We start from the raw sequence: 20,205 nt of genomic DNA, 5'->3' as shown, positions 1-20,205 counted from the left end.
ACTGTGTCTTCTACCTACGAGGGCTTTGTCTTGTCCTAGTGGCCCCTACCTCTGCATGTTGTTATTGTAGTAGATAATGTAGTGAATCGCCAGGTGGTTGCTATGAGTAGTGTAACCATCGGCTCCCTTCACTTTGAACTACTTGTTAGGTTACAGTAGCAAAAAGTAATGCGATGAATAACTCCGTACTAAGGTACTTTTAGTACCGACATTAGCCAGATCAAGCAAGACCAGTGCCTCTAGCAGGATCTGTCCCCGCTGATTCTTGAAAAGGGCTTCCCCATTCCATGGCTCTGGCAATTAAGCATGTAGATACGGTCTACCCTCATCCAACTTCATCCAACTGTATAGTAGTTGAGCAAGCAGTGGAGATGGAGAATATTGAAAACATCCTACGTCTTGGTAACCGAATGGCTGCTTTTTGCGACTTTAAGAAATGTATAGAAAAACGGTCAGATTAGTCGACGCACCAGAACCCAAATTTATAAATCGAACGTGTAATCTTTGCTGCTGTACGCCTGTGAAATCTGGTGTGTATCAGTTGAGAATACTCTACGGCTGCAGATCTTCCTCAATAGATGCCTGCGGAATTTATGCATGGTAGCCTTTCATTTTGATCTCCAACGTGGAGCCCCATCATCGATGTAATCAAAAGCCGACAGCACTACGCAGGAGCGGAAATACAATCTGCAATGGTAGGCAATCGTCCAGGAGATCTTTCGATTCGACCCTCTGTACTACCATGAGTGTTGAGGACTAAAAAAGAGGAAATAGAGGAAGAAAACTGGGATGTCCATCGACTCTGTCCTTTCTCACTTCATTGCAAAATCGGTATTTATTTTCAAACTCAGAAACGATGTTGAAATCCAACATAGAACATGCATTCAGCATACCAATAAGATGAGCCCACGTGGTGGAGGACGAATGATAACGATGATGGCACACCACCACCACCCTCAATGGGTAATAAGAAGCCTATGCCTCTATCCGGACCCGCGCGACAAAAACCACCACCGCCCGTACGTATCTTGAATGGTAAACCAGGAATAACCGCACACATGCGGCATCTCTAGAAGTGCAAAGCTATCTTTCGCTAGCATATGCCGACGGTCGACGACGACGATGACGACGGTTGGTTTTCCGCGCAGCTCTCAGCTAGCTGCAAACCAACTGCATCCATCTCTAACCCACACGATGGCGATGACAACCACACGACTTCGGCTGGAGGTTACTCATTAAGCAGCAATTTAGTACGCCGAGAGAATTTTAAATTCTATTCACGCCCCAGCTTGCGCCGCCACCGCACCGAGTTGTACTTGCTGCTGGCTGGTGCGGTGGTTGCAGAGACCCGATCGCTTCCAGCACTTTGGAACACTTTTGCATTGCAAAACATCGTCCTCCATATGGACTCGGTGCTTCGAGAAAATAGAGAAAAAAAAAATGAGCAGAACCATTGTGCCGTGGTCCGCGTGGATGGGAAAAAGTTCGAATTTTAAACAAATTACCTTCGATTGAAATTCAATCTACCCTGCAGCAGGCTCGCTCGCTTGCTCGTTCGCTCCCTAAATACGTGGAAGGTTGTTTTTTTGTGTGCTGTGCAGTCGAGCCACCTATGCCCACAATAATGACTAGGAACAAAACAAGTTTGCAAGTTGGAGAGCCAGCAAAAAGGGGGAAAAATTGGCAGCAATCACATGGAACATGAACCGATGATGCCGCTTGGGGTCTACAACTGTTACCGTACTACCAAGCAGGGCAGTACGAGGAACGCCAGTGATTCTCAACCTCAGTGTTAGGCTGCGACTTATTTTTCAAAAGTTACCTAAAATTTAAATTTGAGTTCTTTTCTAGAATCGAATTACATGAAAAGAGAAAACCAGAGGGCCCATATAGCTGAGGCGGTAAACGCACGGGTATTCAGCATGACCATGCTGAGGGTGACGGGTTCGATTCCCAGTCGGTCCAGGATCTTTTCGTAAAGGAAATTTCCTTGACTTCCTTGGGCAGAGAGTATCTTCGTGCCTGCCACACGATATACACATGCAAAATGGTCATTGGCAGAGGAAGCTCTCAGTTAAAAACTGTGGAAGTGCTCATTGAACACTAAGCTGAGAGCAGGCTTTGTCCCAGTGAGGACGTTACGCCAAGAAGAGGAGAGGAGAGGGAGGAGAAAAAGAGAAAACTTTGAGTTTGAGCTGATTATATTGAGATTTTTAAGTGACGTAAACGCCATGAATTGATATTTGAATTAAAAAATGTGACTTCACTTGAGCTATCGATTCTAATCGATTTTCAAGTTTTGAGCCCAAATCTCTTGAAAATTTATTAGCTGATAGGTTTGTTGAAAATATTTTTTTTCTCCGATTAGGGTAATTCGTCATTCGAATTATTGAACTGAAATTGTTGTTTTCATTTGTTTTTCCATGCATACGACAGTAGAAAAATATCCAATGAACTTCTAAATCCAATCATTTTTTATACTTCCCATTGAATATGAATTCCCTTAAATTCCATTTTCAAAGAAAAATAAAACGTTTGTAACGAGTATCTGGAACCCAAATGCTAAAACGCCTTCTTACGGTAACAGTTAACTTATCTAAATGTAGACCGATTTTCGTTAATTTATGAACGAAGTGAAACGATTCTTCATCTAGACGATTTTTTTTTTTACAAATTTGGCAGATTTTTATTTTTAAGTTTCATGGAAGTTTCAGAAGGATTTTCGGAGGGGTTCGTGTCCTAGTAACACACATGTCCTACATGGGTTTATGTGACTCTTATATAACTGAATTTTGTCACAGGAATTGTTTATGTATGATGGCGGAGGTTCCTTTGGGTTTCTAAGGCGTATCAAGGCTTTTCAGGGCTTTCAGGAGCGTCCCGGGGGGTTTCCAGAGGATTGAGGTGGGATTTAGGGGTGTACAGACTCTGAAATTTAGAGGCATTTCAATGCGTTTCAAGGTTCAAGGTGAAATAAGGGATATTTCTCCTGGAATGCCCTTGAAACCGCTTGAAACTCCCAGGAGCGCCCGTAAAACCTCATGAGGCTCCTGTAACAGTCCTATCACGTTTCTGATATTTCTTATTTTAAAATCTGTAGAATGCTGTAGAATCCTGAAATCATCTGAAACCCTTGAACGCTTCTGAAACTCCTTGGAACACGCTTGGAACGCTCCTGAACCCCCCTGAAACGCCTCTAAAATCCCCTAAAGCCTCATGGAACACCCTGAAACCCTCTGAGTCTTCCTGGAATGCTTATGGGATCCCCTGAAAAGTCTCAAGAAACGCATCTCAAACATATTGAAAACTCCTGAGGCTTCTGTGACAGTCCTGGTACGCTCCTGAAATTTCTTTTAAATCTCTGGCACGCTCCTAAAATCAACTGAAACCCTTGGAACGCCACTAAAATTCCTTAGAACACCCGTGGAACGCTCATGAAACCCCCTGAAACGCCTCTAAAATCCCCTTTAGCCTCATGGAACGCCCCAAACCCTCTGAGCATCCCTGAAATGCTTATGGGATCCTCTGAAAAGCCCCAAGAAACGCATCTGAAACCCCTTGAAAACTCGTGCCGCGCTCCTGAAACCCGTTTAAACTCCTTGGCTCTGAAGCCCCATGGAACTTCCCTGAACCCCCCTGACACCCCTGGAACGCTTGTGGGACCCTCTGAAACCCACTGAGTTCCAATAAACGCCGCCGAAACTCTTTAGGACACCCATGGAACGCTCCTGCGACCCCCTGTCCCATAACACTCCGTGGAACGCCCCTGAAACCTTCTGGAACGCCCCTGGGACCCCCTGAAAACCCCTGAAGCACCACGGAACGTCTCTAAAATCCATAGGAACAACCATGAAATGCTTCTGGGATACCTGAAGTTGCGTGAAACACCCCCGAATAGCTAAAGCTCGATTTGTAATAGGATTTCCGCAATTTTTTTAAACAATTAGCGTATAACCCCATGTAATGTATGGGCTTCATTTAATTTTCTTGAACTTTTTCTACATTTTACTTAAAGCCAATTTTAAGGTGTTTTTGTTTTACACCTTTTAATTTTTTTGTATGCTTTTAAACTAAAGGCGTTTTATTAAATGAAAAAGTAGTGTATAAGTTATACTGGGAGTAGGACCTCTTCTCTTTATTATGTATGTAAACGACATTTCCTTCATTTTAAACAAACTAAAAGTTCTAATTTATGCCGATGACATGAAGCTCTTTCTGGAAATACGAAATGAAGAAGACATCAATGTATTCCACAATGAAATTCATATATTCTACGTATGGTGCAAAAAAAGCCTTTTAGAATTAAATGTAAAAAAATGCAACTTAATATCATTTAGCAGAAAAAGAACAATGGCTCCCTTCTCGAAGGTCGAGCAGGTGCTGGTGTTTATTCTCGTGAGCTAAGGCTGTATCAGTCTTACTCACTTGGTAAACACTGCACCGTTTTTCAGGCCGAAATCTTTGCTCTTATGTGCGGAGTGCAATCAGCACTTCAGCAGCACGTAATGGGCAAAGTAATATACTTCTGTTCAGATAGCCAGGCTGCTATTAAAGCACTTGCTTCGGCCAACTCCAGGTCGAAGATAGTTATCGCTTGTCGAAATCAAATCGAGGAGCTGAATTCAGCAAACGCTGTTCACCTTCTATGGGTACCTGGTCATTCTTCCATCGCTGGAAATGAATTGGCTGATGAGTTAGCTCGCTCTGGAGCATCACATGACTTCATTGGCCCTGAGCCAGCTATTCCGATATCGAAGTGTTGGATTAAGCTTCAGATCCACACCTGGGCTGTCACTCAACACAGACAATATTGGAATAGTTTGGAGTCATGTCGTCAAACCAAATTGTATAGTATTGAGCCATCTCTACGGGTGGCGAAGTATCTAACTAATCTGTCTAAGCAGAATTGCAGCATGCTGGTCAAAGCATTGACTGGCCACTGCCGACTCAGCTATCACATGGCGAATATTCAGCAAGCTGATTCATTTGCCTGTGATAGCTGTGAATCCGATTATGGAACTTCGTATCATTTGATATGTAACTGTCCAGTTTTCGCGCAACTGCGTTTCCGAGTATTCGGTAAACACTTATTAAGTGAAACTGACTTCAGAAACCTGAATCTTCAGGATATTCTGTTGTTCTTAACCCGCTGTGGTAAAGAGCTATAGGCTCTCTTTCGCTTTATGCGTTATTACAGTGCCCTTTTCAGGGCGCTGTTTGAACCCATTGTGGTACGCTTGTGCGTTAGTACCCTCTTCCAGGGTATTTTTCCTATTTCCCTACCTGTCCCTATCCCCATCCAAATCCTTTTCCCTTCCTTTTCCCTCAGGTAGATGATGAAATAGGCTGTTATTTTGGCGATGGCACAAATGTCCCAAATGGAGGATAACGTGCCTCTGGAGCCGGCCTTCTGATACCTGATGTAAACGACATTTCCTTCATTTTAAACAAACTAAAAGTTCTAATTTATGCCGATGACATGAAGCTCTTTCTGGAAATACGAAATGAAGAAGACATCAATGTATTCCACAATGAAATTCACATATTCTACGTATGGTGCAAAAAAAGCCTTTTAGAATTAAATGTAAAAAAATGCAACTTAATATCATTTAGTAGAAAAAGAACAACACCAAACATTTCAGTTTCATTAGGAAATCAAAATGTGGAAAAATGTGAAAGAGTAAGAGACTTAGGAGTAATCTTAGACTCTAAGCTTACTTTCGTAGACCACTACAACACAATAATTCACAGGGCTAATAACATGCTAGGGTTTATTAAGCGTTTCTGCTATAACTTTAATGACCCATACACAATCAAAACTCTGTATATTGCATATGTAAGATCAATATTGGAATATTGCAGCATTGTATGGTCTCCTTTTTCAATCACGCACGAAGAAAGATTAGAATCAGTACAAAAGCAATTTCTGTTATATGCTCTTCGTAAATTAGGTTGGACTTCATTTCCACTTCCATCATATGAAGCACGCTGCAAGCTTATCGACATACAAACATTGAAAGAGCGGCGTGAAATTGCAATGGTTTCTTTTGTTAACGATATCGTTTCACAACGTATTGATTCAACAAAAATCTTATCCTCATTAAATTTTTACATACCTTCTCGGCAACTACGAAATCGAAACATATTCATAACAAACCACCGTAGAACAAACTACGCCAAATTTGGGCCTCTTAATCGAATGATGGACATTTATAATCAACACTGCGAAAACATTGACTTTACAATGTCTCGGCATAACCTTAGAAAATACTTTTACAGTCTTCGAAGTCCCAACACCTAAAAACATTATAAATACACTACCTATCCTAATTTAATTTTTTAATATTTTTTATGTATTTCTTAGACTAAACTATAGCATTAAGAAACAAAAAATATGTATATGTAAATGTAGTAGTCTACGTCGGTTGACGAAATAAATAAATAAATAAATATTTTATAGGGGGGCCTACTACGGGCTCCAGAAGAAGCTGCGGTCTAAAAAGATTCATTCAAGCACCAAGTGTACCATTTACAAAACGCTAATAAAGCCGGTGGTCCTCTACAGACACGAGACATGGACCATGCTCCAGAAGGACCTGCAAGCCCTCGAAGTTGTTAAGATACCCGTGTTAAGGACGATCTTCGGCGGTGTGCATGAGAATTATGTGTGGCGGACAAAGATGAACCACGAGCTCGCTGCACTTCATGGCGAACCCACCCAGACAACCAGTAATCGTATAAGATGTTGCATAAGATGATAAAGTGGAGGTCATATGCGTGCATGCCTCCATTTAGGCGCATGTGAAATGCACGCATATCGCCTCCACTTTAACATCTTATTCGATCAATGGTTGGCTAAGCAGCATCAAGAAGGTGGCCAAAGCCGGAAGGATATGGTGGGCAGGGTATGTTGCACGAATGCCGGACAATAACCCTACAAAGTTGGAGTTCGCAACTCATCCGGTTGGCACAAGAAGGCGTGGGGCATAGAGAGCATGATGGGCGGACCAGGTGGAGCGTGACTTAGCGAGCATTGGGCGAGCGACAGCCACAAACCGAATATTGTGGCGTACCTACTATTGTTGGTTATGTCTTATCTTGAATGTGATGTTGAGCAAATAAATGTTTTTATGTTATTTTTCGAGAGTTAAGAATGACATATTTGCATCTTCAAAATCCTGAAATTAAAGCAAAATTTCGAATCTAGATCGCGCACCGTGGGCCGCCATTTGGCAACCACTGTCCGCCGACAGCAGCTTGCTGACCTTCCGAATCGTCTGTGTGTGATGAAGCGCGCGTGAACTCTCGACTCGTGCCGTGTAGGACTATAGGTTCAATTGAGGTCATGTACACCGAAAATTTTGCCTATACCCTTCTCCCCGCACGCCACACCCAGACAGGCGGCCGGCAGATACTCAACGTTTGCCAATGCTGCAGCAGTGGATTGAAATGGGCTTTTTTTACGATCGGACGTCGATTCCTCTCGGCCGTGTGTTGTTGTCAGTGCAGCAAATTGCAAATTTTCTGAAGTGCTAATTCTTCATTGTTATTATTAAAATCGATTTTTGGCCTTTTTTCGAAATGTAGGCTTTCGATTCGATTAGATTTGAGTCGACTGTAAAAAGCATTGAGTGAGAAAGAAACTAGTTCGGCGTTTTTTTACGCTTGCTGTTGGTAGTTGGTTACGGAGCTGGATTTATTTCAAGGACAGTTGGAAAGCAGGTTGTGGAGCAGCTACACCTAGTTGTAGTAGTTGGCACGGCTTTGCAGCAGCTGCCAGCGTAAATTTGGGTAGCGTCGTGTGCTCCTTGGCCCCGATTGCGGATGTCATGAATGGGAAATGTGGAATGAATGAAATGTTAGGTTTTGATATCAAGGTGGTGATATATTTATATAATACTTTTTAAAAAGTAATTAAACCTAAAGGTTTTGTTGATCATAATACAATAATTGTATGCTTCAGATAATGGCGAAAAAGGTAATTAAACATGATCATATATGGCCGAACCCATATAGCCGATGCAGTAAGTGCACAGGTATTCAGCATGACCATGCTGAAAGTTCCCTTTCGGCCAAAGAAGTTTTCGCATAGGAAATTTTCTTGGTTATCTTGGGCGTAGAGTATCTTCGTGCCCGCCACACGATATACTTACGTAAAATGGTCATTGCTAGAGAAAGCTCGCAGCTAATAACTGTTGGAAGTGTTCATGCTGAGAAGCAGGCTTTGTTCCAGTTGGGGTGTTATACCAAGAAGTAGAAGAAGAAAAAAAAAGAAGAAGAAGAAGAAGTAGCTATGTTTCTGGACACATATTTTTGTTTGTACCGTGATTGAGCTTGAGAGTAGATCACCTAGAGTAATTTTCCAAGGATTAAAATCTTTATCTACTAAATAATTAATAAGCTGATGATTTTATGTAAAAGTCAATTGTATATGCTCAAATTTATTGCGAGGAAGTAAAGTCATTTGCATGAATTATGTGTGAATATTCACCCGATTCTTCTTTTGCACGGGTCTTGTTTTCAGTCTAGTCTAGTCTACACATACACTGCCATTCATTGAAATAATCCTGGAAAATGATAGAATCGACTACTTCTATCATTTTTAGTGTCATTATCAATGCTTGCAGTACATCGGGGATGTAATACATGAATTGAAACGGCCAGGCTTACTGTGCAGTGTTTTGCTGTGAATATTGATACCACAATAAAGCTACAGAACGGGGACATCTCGTACCAACCACTCAGTCTAGTATATAGTATAAATGTGATGTAAAATTGTTGGGAGTGACTTTGCTAAGAAAGTTAATGTCACTCCGTCGATGGTCTTCCTCCTGGGATGGGACATAGGAATTTAGCCTAGGCTCGAAAGTAGGGCAGTTCAAACTTTAAACATGTTGAAAATTCATAGCTCCCATGTGTTCATTACAACCCTTGGTGCAAAACTAGAGTTGTGTCAAATTTTCAGCTATTTCTGTGGTCATTTAATGGTGGCCCAAAAACAAAATAGGTTTATATGGGAATTACTATGGAAAACTTTCAAAAAAGGTTCTCCTCGCTGTAGACATCATCATATAAAATCAAAGTCAAATTAAATTCTTCCGATCTGAATCATGAATGTTACCGAAGACCGCAACTCGTTTCGACTCACGAGACAGAAGTTATTATGAATCAATATTCATCCATGCATACTTGAACAGAAGACCACAGCTCGATCGACACGCAATCATGGTATGCGTGTTACCTTCTTGCACACCTTGCAGGACATCGAGTATAAAGATGCGCATGCAAGTGAGAATTTGTTCAATATCTTTTTACCCGATTATCGGAATGAGTTCCGGTCTTCGGCAACATTCATCATTGAGATCTGAAGAATTCAATTTGGCTTTGTTTGAATGACTTCATCCCTAAAACCGATCAGCACTAAAGTGCATAATTTTCAGACTACACCAAAAATGTGTAACCTTGCATATTCACAAAATCAGCTCCTGCGTCCACAAAATCGTGAAATTCGCAAAAAAAAAATTGTACGGCAATCTAGCTAGGTTTACTAGTGACCTTGGTAAACTAAAAAATATTGACATTTCGCATCTAGAAGAGTGTACGAGCTGTTTTTGTGAATGTGTTACTGTTACACATTTTTGATGTAGTCTGAAAATTATGCACTTATGAGTAGGTCTTACACAATCTAGGTGTTGAGTGGTCTAAGCGTGTAGTAATTCCCATATAAACCTATTTTGCTTTTGGGCCACCATTAAATCATCACCGAAATGGCTGAATATTTGACACAACTTAAGTTTTGCACCAAGGATTGTAATGAACATATAGGAGCTATGAATTTTTAACATGTTTTAAGTCTGAACTGCCCCACTTTCGAGCCAAGGCTAAATTCCTATGTCCCATCGACGGAGTGACATTAACTTTCTTAGCAAAGTCACTCCCAACAAATTTACATCACACAGCTAATCGCGTTCGGTAATTTTTATGGATATCTCAACCGCTCAATCGTTCGGTAATGGATTTTTAACGAAATAAAGTAAAAAAAAACAAATTTCGGTTAAATGTTACCGTTTATCTGCCAATCTCTAACGAACTTCGGTAAAAGTTGCTACCTTTACCGATTGTTTCCTGTAAAACAAACTTAACGGTTGAGATTTCGGTAAAACATTACCGAAGTCGGTGATTTTTTCTAACTGTGTGCATTTATACTATATACTGGGCTTAAGCGCATTACTCGCTCAATTAATTTTTGCACGGGTCTGATTTTTGCTATAACTCAGTCAGTTTTGAATCGTCATGAAATTTTATGCACATGTAGGTACGATCGGTATTATCTGTGGAATCATGCACAAATTACGTCACGCTTTTAGGGGAGAGGGGGGTTTTGCATAACGTGATGACTCATACAAAAATTTTTGAGGTCTCATACAAAAAGTGTGACATAGGGGGAAGGGGGGTTGAAAATGGTCGATTTTTCCTGGAAAAAATTTTCCATGACGTAATTTGTGTATCACCCCTGTGTACAAAAAATCAAATAAATAGGTTCAAAATTGACTGAGTTATAGTAAAAAACGACCCGTGCAAAAAAGAATCGGGTGTAGTTGCACAGTTCCACCTATAATAAAACTTAGATCCGTTTTTTTTTTATCAGAAATACCTATATAAAATCACATTATGTTTATTAATATTTGTTGTACGGTGTCCGCTGTTCCACTGGATAGCATTCTATTGACGTAATTTAATATTGACATTGTCAGCAATGTGCACGTGAAAAACCGAAAACAAACTCGCATGATGATAACAGATAACTTCTCGTTTCACAACGCTGCCTTATCTTCTAATTACGGCAAACGTTTCGTTTTGCCAAATTGGTTTCTGTGGTGGGCGCCGCCGCCCCTCCATCTTATCCAAATAAACTCGCAAATTCCACTTACCACACTCTTCCCATTTTATGCTTTCTACGCTCTTTTTTCCGTCTGCTAAATTACCAAAACATACTCATTTCCCTTTTTTTCTCTTCTTGCCTCTTTGCAGAAACTCGACCAACCAGGAAATCGATCAGCTACGCAGCGGCCTAGTGGAGCGCGCGAAACCAGTCGGTTAATCGGGTATTGGAGACGACACCCCAAACATCCTGCTGCGGTACGCGACGAGCTGCCCCCAAAAGTGACGCCATAGAGATGATGTTGAGATAGGCCACTTTCGGGGAATGATTCGGCTTAATTAGTTTGGGAAAGCCTCCTGTTTTCGTCATCGCCAAACACTACTGTGTGATGAGAATGATGAGAAAACGAGGAAAAGTGAAGCTCCATCGGAGCTGAGTGGTTTTCCGGGCGATTTTCTCGACGATGTGGCGGAATGAAATCGCAAGTTGTTCTAGTGCCAACGGGGTGACGTGTTTGAGTGTGTGTGTTTTTCGCGAAAACTATTTAGCGACGGAAAAAAAGTGAGATCAAATTTATGTGAATGTTTTTCTACTTGGTGTTTTTTTTTTCTTGTTTGGAAGCCTTCATACCTTAGTCGCAATGAAAGGGATAAGTAAAAAGAGCTTTTAGGTTCGTTATTGAGTTTTCTGTCGGTACTAGGGTGGGTCAACTATGTTAGCTATTTGAGATCAATGCTTTTTGGTACCATTTGTTGCATAATTATCCCATACAACAACATGAGACTATCATACATAGATAAAACTTAACAAAATCAACAATATAACTCAAGTACTCCTCATCGTATTTTGCGCACCCAAATTTTCAGGGTAATTTAATTCTATATTATTTTATGTTCAACCAATTTAACAACTACCGGAAATTACTGCTTTTTTCATAACATGCAACGATACCTATGCCAAGTCGAATGAAATACACATGAAGTGTTATATTTTACTTCTTATGCTAGAATTAATGATACCTTATGCAGGTTGTAAATATGTATTGCATTTTGCATACCGTAAAACGGGGTAACTTTGATAATGAGGGTAACGTTGATAGTACGGCATACAATGTATATATTATATTATAACCCTAATTCTTTAACCGGTTAAGAAAAAGATTAACGTGGATCAATACTAAGGTGGCCCATACTTATATGAAAAACAAAAAATTCGAAAAATGCCAAGTCTATCCTCCTAAATCAGTTGTTTTTGACTCCCAGAAGCTACGTTCAAAATTTAAGCGAAATCGATTAAGTCTAAAAGGGCACTCAAAGAGCTTGAAGTTTGTATGGTAAAACTTGGTCAAATGTATGCAGAAATCATAAGTTTTCGATTTTTGCCGCTAGGTTGCGCTGTGCACGTTCAATTAATGAACCCTTTGGTATATTTGTAGCTGACTATATGCCAAACAACTTTGTCGAAGACCGTAAAGTGATCCGATGCCTGCTAACAAAGTTATACCCTAGGTAAAGTGAGGCGAAACATTATTTTTGTTTTTCCAGCACATGCAAAGGAATAATATCAATAATAGAATCCCAATGCTTCGCCTCACTTTGCCTAGGGTATAACTTTTTTAACAAACGTCGGATCACTTTGCGGTCTTTGACAAAGTTGTTTGGCATATAGTCACCTACAAAATATCAAAGGGTTTATAATTTGAACGCGCATAGCGCCACATAGCGGTAAACATCGGTAACTTACTGCATACTGTATAAATTTGGCCAAGTTTTCCCATACAAATTTCAAGCTTGTTGAGCGCCCCTTAGGCTTATACGAAATTGCTCAAATTTTGAACGTAGCTTCTGGGAGTCCAAAACAACTGCTTCAGAAGGTAAGACTTTTTGTTTTTCATATAATTGTGGGCCACCCTAATCAATACATTACATATGAAAGCCCATTTCAGAGGTATTTTTATTACAATCAAGCTTAAATAAAACTTTTTGGGCAAGAAAAATAAAAATTGTCAAACAATCTGCTGTACAACAATCTTTTAGATTCTAAATCTTGCTTCGAATCTCTTAATGAAGCGTATTTTTACGAATTGGAGTCAACTCTGTAAATTGGGACAGAAATCTCCATAGAGTAAGGTGGGGCAAAAGTTCGACCTTAGTTGAAAAATCAATTTTTCTCAAAAAATTGAAGCAGATAAAAATAAATGAATACCGTGTGGTGATTCTACCATCAATAAGCTAAAATTTTGCTGAATAGAGTTACGCCTAATGTCTTTTCAATTTTGAGTTACAACACCTTTTGTATGTGTGCGTTTTATTCGTACTCTTGCCCCACCACTGGGGCAAAAGTTCGAATCTAGTGTTTGTGGAATTTCGCTAATTGTAGCACACTATGTTGACACTTTGGTAATAGAAATACTTGAAACCAATTAATATTTGATGTTGGAACTGGAATACACTTTAAAGTTTGATCTGGATTTTACCCAAATCAGGGTTAAATTTACTACACCAAAAATTAGTAGCTTTCCGCCAAATTCAGATAAAACAACAAATTTTTTCAACTTTGATCGCATTTTCTCACTAATTCCATTATTTTTAGAGATAATATGTACATTTTACCCAATTTTAGGTTTTTACCTGAAGTTGCCACATGACTCGAACTTTTGCCCCACAATTCGAACTTTTGCCCCACTATGTGTTAAATATGATTTCCAAATCTTTTTTGCAAAAAGTTATACATGCTAAAGCATCTTCAAAATATACCTAGTTACGCCCCAAAATAAAATATCGAATTCTATTTCATTACATATCCATTCCATGCGTTGGAAGGACCTTCGCATATTACAATTTTTTGATCAAAAACCAACATTTAGTCATAACTTTTCGAAATATTGATCAATTTTCATAATTTTTGGAGTGAAAGACTCTTTTTCAAAAAGGCTTCGAACAACCTTGACACCCGAAAGAAATAATTTGAATTGAGCTTAAAAACTTCAAAAGAAACTCTTGCCCCACTCGAACTTTTGCCCCACTTTACTCTACACCAATAAACGCCTAAAAGTATGCAATGCCTTTGTTATTTTGTGTAGTTTTAAACTGTTAAACAATTGAAATTGTCTGATCTTTCAATTGCAATTGATAACTGAGACTTCAGTACTAGTTTCAAAAATACAAAACTAAGGAAAAACATATTCCGCGGAAAAAATATTGAGAGAATTGGCTGGAAAACTGTTAAAGTTGCTTCGTTTTACGGTACCCAAGTTCGGTGGCTTACGACTAGCGTATATAGAGACGAACCAGCCAAGGGCTGAAAGTCTCTTTAATAAAGACAAATCAATCAATACGACAAGCGAAAACTTCCTTGGGAATCTTCCCTAAAAAAAATGCCCTGAAGAATCTATGTAGGGATAGCTGGAGAAATTAATGGAGGCCTTTCTGACTGACTTTCTTAAGAAAATTTTGGGGAAGTCCCAGGAAGAAAATCTTGAAATTTTCGAAAAACGTTGGTTTTTTTAATGTTTCTCAAAAGCTACTATAGTATTTCCTTCATTGGTTTTTATGCGAATATTCTCAAAAATCCATCTTTCCCGCAACTTCGGTTAAAATTGTTCTTTTGTCTCAGGTTTTGGCGTCCAGTTTTTGAAAACCGCCAGTCGGGGTGACATTGGGCCTGGGGGGTGACTTTGGGCCAAAAATCAAGAAAGATGTTTCGCTCAAAATACTAACATTCATCAAAGTGATTATAAAAAAGTGGATGGTATACGGTAAGTATAACTTGCGTTGACCATCCGATGTAGAAAAAAATCACATTTAGTCAATTTTCTATTAAGAAAACTTGATGTGAATTGTATGGTTTGGCGTACTGTACAGTATCGTTGTTTTAAAATGCCCAGCAGAAAACAGCTGAAAACCGAACATGTAATGCATTACTGTTTTCTCGGTGTGTTGGGTAGTTGTTTTGAAAAGTATAATGAGTTTTCTTGGTTTTGTATACTATTTTGCATGAAAAACTTATTTACTCAAGCTGTAGTACAAATACTTCATTTTGGGGTGACTTTGGGCCATATAAAAGCAATGCAATCAGTACGAGAACCTTACAAATGTGAATTAAAACGACTGAGAGTATTCACATTATTTTATGCAGAATACGGTTTAAAATTTTGGAAATAAATGTTAGATTCATGCAAAATTAAATTTCACGCATATCAGTTGCTAGGCAGATGATAAAGAAATATTACTTTCGTCTTTTGAGAATGTTAGTTGGAGTTATATTTATAGGATAGTGGATATATTGTGTAGGAACGTTGATCGTTTACAATGAATGTGGTAAAATTGTCGCGTTTGTTTGTCTGTGATGTTATTTTGAAGTGACTAGACACTGATAGGTTGTGGGCAAGTATCTATATATTTGATAGTTTCGATTTTCAAGCGATATTATCTCACATTGAACTGTTTTGCTTGAGTTTTAGTGTTTGGCCCAATGTCACCCCCTAGAAGGGGTGGAATTGGGCCAATTTCATTAAAGCTATATCATTGTCAAAATTAAAGTTAAAGCATTTTTACTTTAAAAAATCCTAAACAGTATAAAAATGAACGTGTCTACCGAATACAACATTGTTTTAGAGCTAAAATATGGTTGTAACGACCTACAAAGAGATGTACTATACAATTTTGGCCCAATGACACCCCCACTGACGGTAGTTATTAATATGAACAAATTCAATGCTAATGCAAATGAGGTTTAATGATGGATTTCAGTTGTTAACGAGATGAAAGCTATTACTGCTAATCATTATAATCTAAGTAGACAAATACTAATTTAAATTAAAAAGAAAAAAATAAATGGTTGCATTTGTTCCATAATTTCTTTGTAAATTCCTGTAGAATATTTTTAGGGATTCTTTTTGTTGTGTTCTTTGAGAATTTCTTCAGAAATCGCAATCAAATTTCTTCTGTGATTTCTTTGTATTCATAAAAAAAAATATCCACTGGAAGCAGTTATTGTTTTTTTAGATTCCCTTAGAACTTTATTGGAGAATTTCTTTGGTTTTTCCTTTGAAAAGTCCTTAGATAAGTTATCTTCATTTCTTTTTTGGCAATGGCTCTGGAAATTTCTTGGACCGTTCGTTTTCAAGTTTCTTAGGAATCCCTTTCAAATTCCTTCAACATATTCTTTGAGAATTCTTGCGGCGATCTCTTTGAATCTACCTTCGTTTGGAAATTTCTCAGACAATTTCTTTTGAAATTCGTAATCGGAATTGCTGGATGAATTTGCAATGGCCTTACTATAGAAATTACCGATTTTTGAAGGAAATCCACAGAAATTTTTGAAAAACAAACTTCTTGAAATGCCGAAGGTATTTAATAATATTGTAGAAGAAGTTACCGAAGAAATTTTTAAACAATTTGGAATAGAATTCGTAATTCAATTCATTAGAAACATAACGAAAAAATAAAAAATGAAAAAAAAAAGCTGTCGGAATTATCCAAAGCATTTTTTTAAAGAAATTCATGAAGAAAACCTCAATGGAATTTATAAAAATTCTCAGAGTGAGAACCGAAGAAGTTATCAAAATATTTACCAGAGAAAGTTTGGAATTAAATTTCGATAAAAATCCTTATGAATTTGCCGATGAAGTTAGAAATATTGTAGTAAAAGGCATAATTATCCGATAACCAACTTTGAAATGTTATATCACCAGATTCAATGAACGGAATGAAATGAAATTTTGAGCATTTATTTAATGAGCTTCGGAAAACCGCTTGATCTAACTAGTGATCAAACCATTTTTCTAATAAAACACCAAATTAGTAAATTCATCAACTTTATAGTGAAAATTTGAGGTTTTTTGATGGACTTTTCGATAAGTTGCAGCTAGTTGACCATTTTTGAAACGTGAAAATTTTGCCTATCCCGATCATTTTGTCTATACGCTGTACAAAGGCATGCTTTTTCGAAGGAATTTGCGAAAGATTCCTCAAATTAAAATTGCCGAAAGAATTCCTTATGGAATTGATAAAAAAAATTGTTAAAATTTACGTAAATTCAAATTTTTTTTTTGGGAAAATAACAGAAAATTCAAGATTTTTACCATTTAATTAATCCATTCCATCTAAGTATTTGTTCGTAAAGTTTCCTCAAACTGGCTTTGATAATTTCAGTGAATTGTTTCTAAGATTTGCCAAGAATTTCTGATAGTCTTTCTAGAGAGGTATTTCTGGGTATGGCAGCTTATGTCTTTTTTATGAAGTATCTTAAGAAAAGACTAAAAATAAATTGAAATTCTAATAATTTTCATTTTATATAACTTATTTCAGCAAATTTCCGTACTAGTTTATTATGCAACTAAAATGAGTTGCATTATGGGAAAGAGTTGCACAATGTTTATTATCAAACTCATTTGGGTTGTATAATGAAACATATGCAACTCCAAGTGCAACTCAAATGAGTTGTATAATGAAAAAAAAAACTAATTGCATAGAATTTTGTGTACAACTCGTTGCAAAACTAGATTTTTCAGCATTCTTCGTATTAATCTAACTCGGTAAGCTTTGTTGGGTAAATGTCTGACTCGTGCTGAAAAAAAATGTTGCATTAATAATTGTTTTAAAATTTTTTGTGGAATTTGTATCAAAATGAATTGAAAAGTTAAGACAATAGAGCAAAATTAACATCATAATCTGAGTGCGCAAAATACGATAGATGTCTTACCTAGACTTTTTACATTATGCTTGACATTTGTATGAAAATAAGGAATCAAAAATGCCAATTAGTCCAAAAAGTTTTGATCTCACTCTCCTCCCAAGTGAACCAATAGCTCACCCTAATCGATATGTATTACCAGTTTATTGCCACCAGAGCGAGAGCAAGTGTTTGTGCTGAGTGCCAATAAAAGCAGAAGGAAAAAGTAGTAAAAAAACCCGCAACCCGACGGCAGCAGCTGAGTGGCACATACTGGAGGCAAATAAAAGTGGAAGTGAAGAAAGAAGAGCCGGAGAAGATTGGCGAAGAAAAAAAAAGAGTGAATAAATTTACATAAATGCAATTAAGGTGCAGTGATGTGTGCTTATGCCTCCGTTCGTTGATAAATGTCTAGTTGAATTGAGCATACAACAAGCCTGCCGGCAGCAGCCGGAAAAGCTTCCACAGTTCCACACCCACCGCCGCGCCGCCGCCCACAGAACCGGCAGAATCGAGTCCTCATCGATGTGCTCTTGCGTTGCTGTCGTCGCATCACCAACCAGCAGCTATAACCATGTTTTTCCAACAGTAGTTATACTCATATAGATGTTGTACACACCTCTCTAGATAAATCCACACTCCCACACGCATGAATTTTATCGGGTGGATTTGAGTCATCGTCGGAATCCTTCCGGAAGAAACGGAAAGAAGAGTCGAACGGTGAAGTGTTCAACAGCTCCGAAGTAACGTAAGAAGAACGAAACTTGTGTAGAAAACACTAGAAGATGTCCCTCAATGGGCGAGATCTGATGAAGCATCAGCATCACCAACAGCAGCAGCAGCACCAGCAGCAGCAGCATCAGCTTCATCAGGCTCCGCCGCCCGAGTACAACCACCAGAGTGTGCTAACGATGCAGAAATCGGTGACAATCACGGTGACGCCCCAGCGGAGCACCTCGATGGATTTGCTCAACTTCGAGGAGAAACGGCAGCTGATTGCGTCGTCGCTGTCGCTGTCGGACATCCTGCACGTCAGTCCGGCGGCGGCCCAAGTGGCCAAGGAGGTGGCCGCCAGCACTGTGATTGGTGAGTGTGTTGCGTGTGTTTCCTTTCCGCGACGCGCGTGGGATACCAGGGGAATGGGGGGTTGTTTATTTGTTTGCGGTGGGCGTACGAGTCTGACTGGCGGGCGACTGATGAGTTTCTTAGAAAAAAAAAAGGATACTGGAGTCTGACACGTATTGAAGATATTTTTATGCAATTGTATCATTTCACTTATTCTGTTTCCGTATATCAATATCCCAATATTTGTTTTTTATTTATTTATTTCCTACTAGTTATGCCGGCGAATGTTGTATTGCCTTTGTAGAGTCTGGGATAATTTTCTCACTCATCTCAATAATTGTACAACTGTAACTTATTGTAGTACCGACTTTGGATTGGTTTTATTGCGATTGTGTTGAATACCTTCCCAGCTGAAAATCTTAGGTAATAACTGTAGTATTTTCGCAATTTTGAATTTCTCTAGTCGATTTTTCTAACTTTTACAGTAATAATAGTCACATGAATAGTCATCTATCTAACAAAAATAATATTGAACACACGCTTTCGGTTTGTGCAACGAATACATGGTTCGTTCAGTTGTTCATTCAGTTGTTGTAGTTGTTCATGAAAATTGACGTGGGAGTATTTGTTTTTCCTCTTCGAAGATTTGCTTGAAAGTCTATCAACGAATGAATTTCACTTCCAAGTAAGGTTGAACGACCTAAATTCAGTAATGCTGTCGGCAATCACATCAGCGTTAAAACAAAGACCATCAACTAAGTTAAGCCTGTTGATCATAATAATAAATACATAAATAAATAAATCACTTTTCAACGCCTTTGTTGAAAAGTTTATTGCTTTTAAAATTTTATACGAAAGAGCACCTTTTTTCTGAGCCACTACGATTTTTTCTGATTTTTTGTAACTTTATTTCATGAATTGGTTTTAGAATTTCAAAGAGATTTTTTGATGTCACCTTTTGACAGCTGGGCAACTGTTTGACAGCTCCGTCCAGTATTTGTTGATTTGTAATTCGTTTTTCGTGAAATCGCTTTTCAATTGGGTTTCAAATAGGTTCTCGGTCACTAAAATTAATGCAAATTTGGATTTCGGCTCTGCTTAGCGTGCTTAGAATATGGACTCACCTCAACACTACTGAAGAAGCTAATTTTCCGGAATTCCCCGTTGCCAAATTCATGACGTTATGAAATCTTTATACCATTATATGATATGACTGCGAGTCATGATATCATGACATTAATAACGATTATCATAAATATTTCTCTGTTTTTTCATAAATCATCATGGTTGCCAAAGGCCTTACGACAATCAGTTATCACATATCAGTAGGCCGGCTCCAGAGGTTCGTTATCCTCCATTTAAGACATTTGTGCCATCGCCATAACAGAAGCCTACTTCATCATCTACCTGAAGCGAAGGAAAAGGAAGGAAATTAGGATTTGGATGGGGATAGGGACATGTAGGGAAATTAGGAAAAGATACCCTGGAAAAGGGTAGGGGAACTGCGGCCATAACGTCCATAGGGGGCTAGTTGCGCCACCTTCGTTTTAGGCAAACCACGTTCTTTTCAGTACTTTTTTCAA

At 38.6% G+C, this 20,205-nt stretch overlaps 1 protein-coding gene across 5 annotated transcripts in view; it reads left to right on the top strand.

The window, feature by feature from the left end:
• The window catches only part of LOC109412528 (AF4/FMR2 family member lilli), a 635,361-nt gene that overhangs the window by 172,739 nt on the left and 442,417 nt on the right, over positions 1 to 20,205 (top strand). Inside the window, exons 2-3 of one of the 5 annotated variants that reach the window (XM_062852328.1) lie at positions 11,032 to 11,552; positions 18,185 to 18,643. In XM_062852328.1, coding sequence (XP_062708312.1) covers positions 18,343 to 18,643 — 301 coding nt within the window. In that variant the 5' untranslated portion in view covers positions 11,032 to 11,552; positions 18,185 to 18,342. Of the gene's footprint in view, positions 1 to 11,031; positions 11,584 to 17,682; positions 18,644 to 20,205 lie in introns of all 5 variants that reach the window. The other 4 variants (XM_062852324.1, XM_062852327.1, XM_062852325.1 and 1 more) reach the window with 4 other exon arrangements.

The sequence above is a fragment of the Aedes albopictus genome, chromosome 2 (assembly GCF_035046485.1).
Source record: "Aedes albopictus strain Foshan chromosome 2, AalbF5, whole genome shotgun sequence".
Lineage (NCBI taxonomy): Eukaryota > Metazoa > Arthropoda > Insecta > Diptera > Culicidae > Aedes > Aedes albopictus.
Note: the sequence above shows the minus strand (reverse complement) of the source record. Positions and strands in the feature narration are given on the sequence as shown.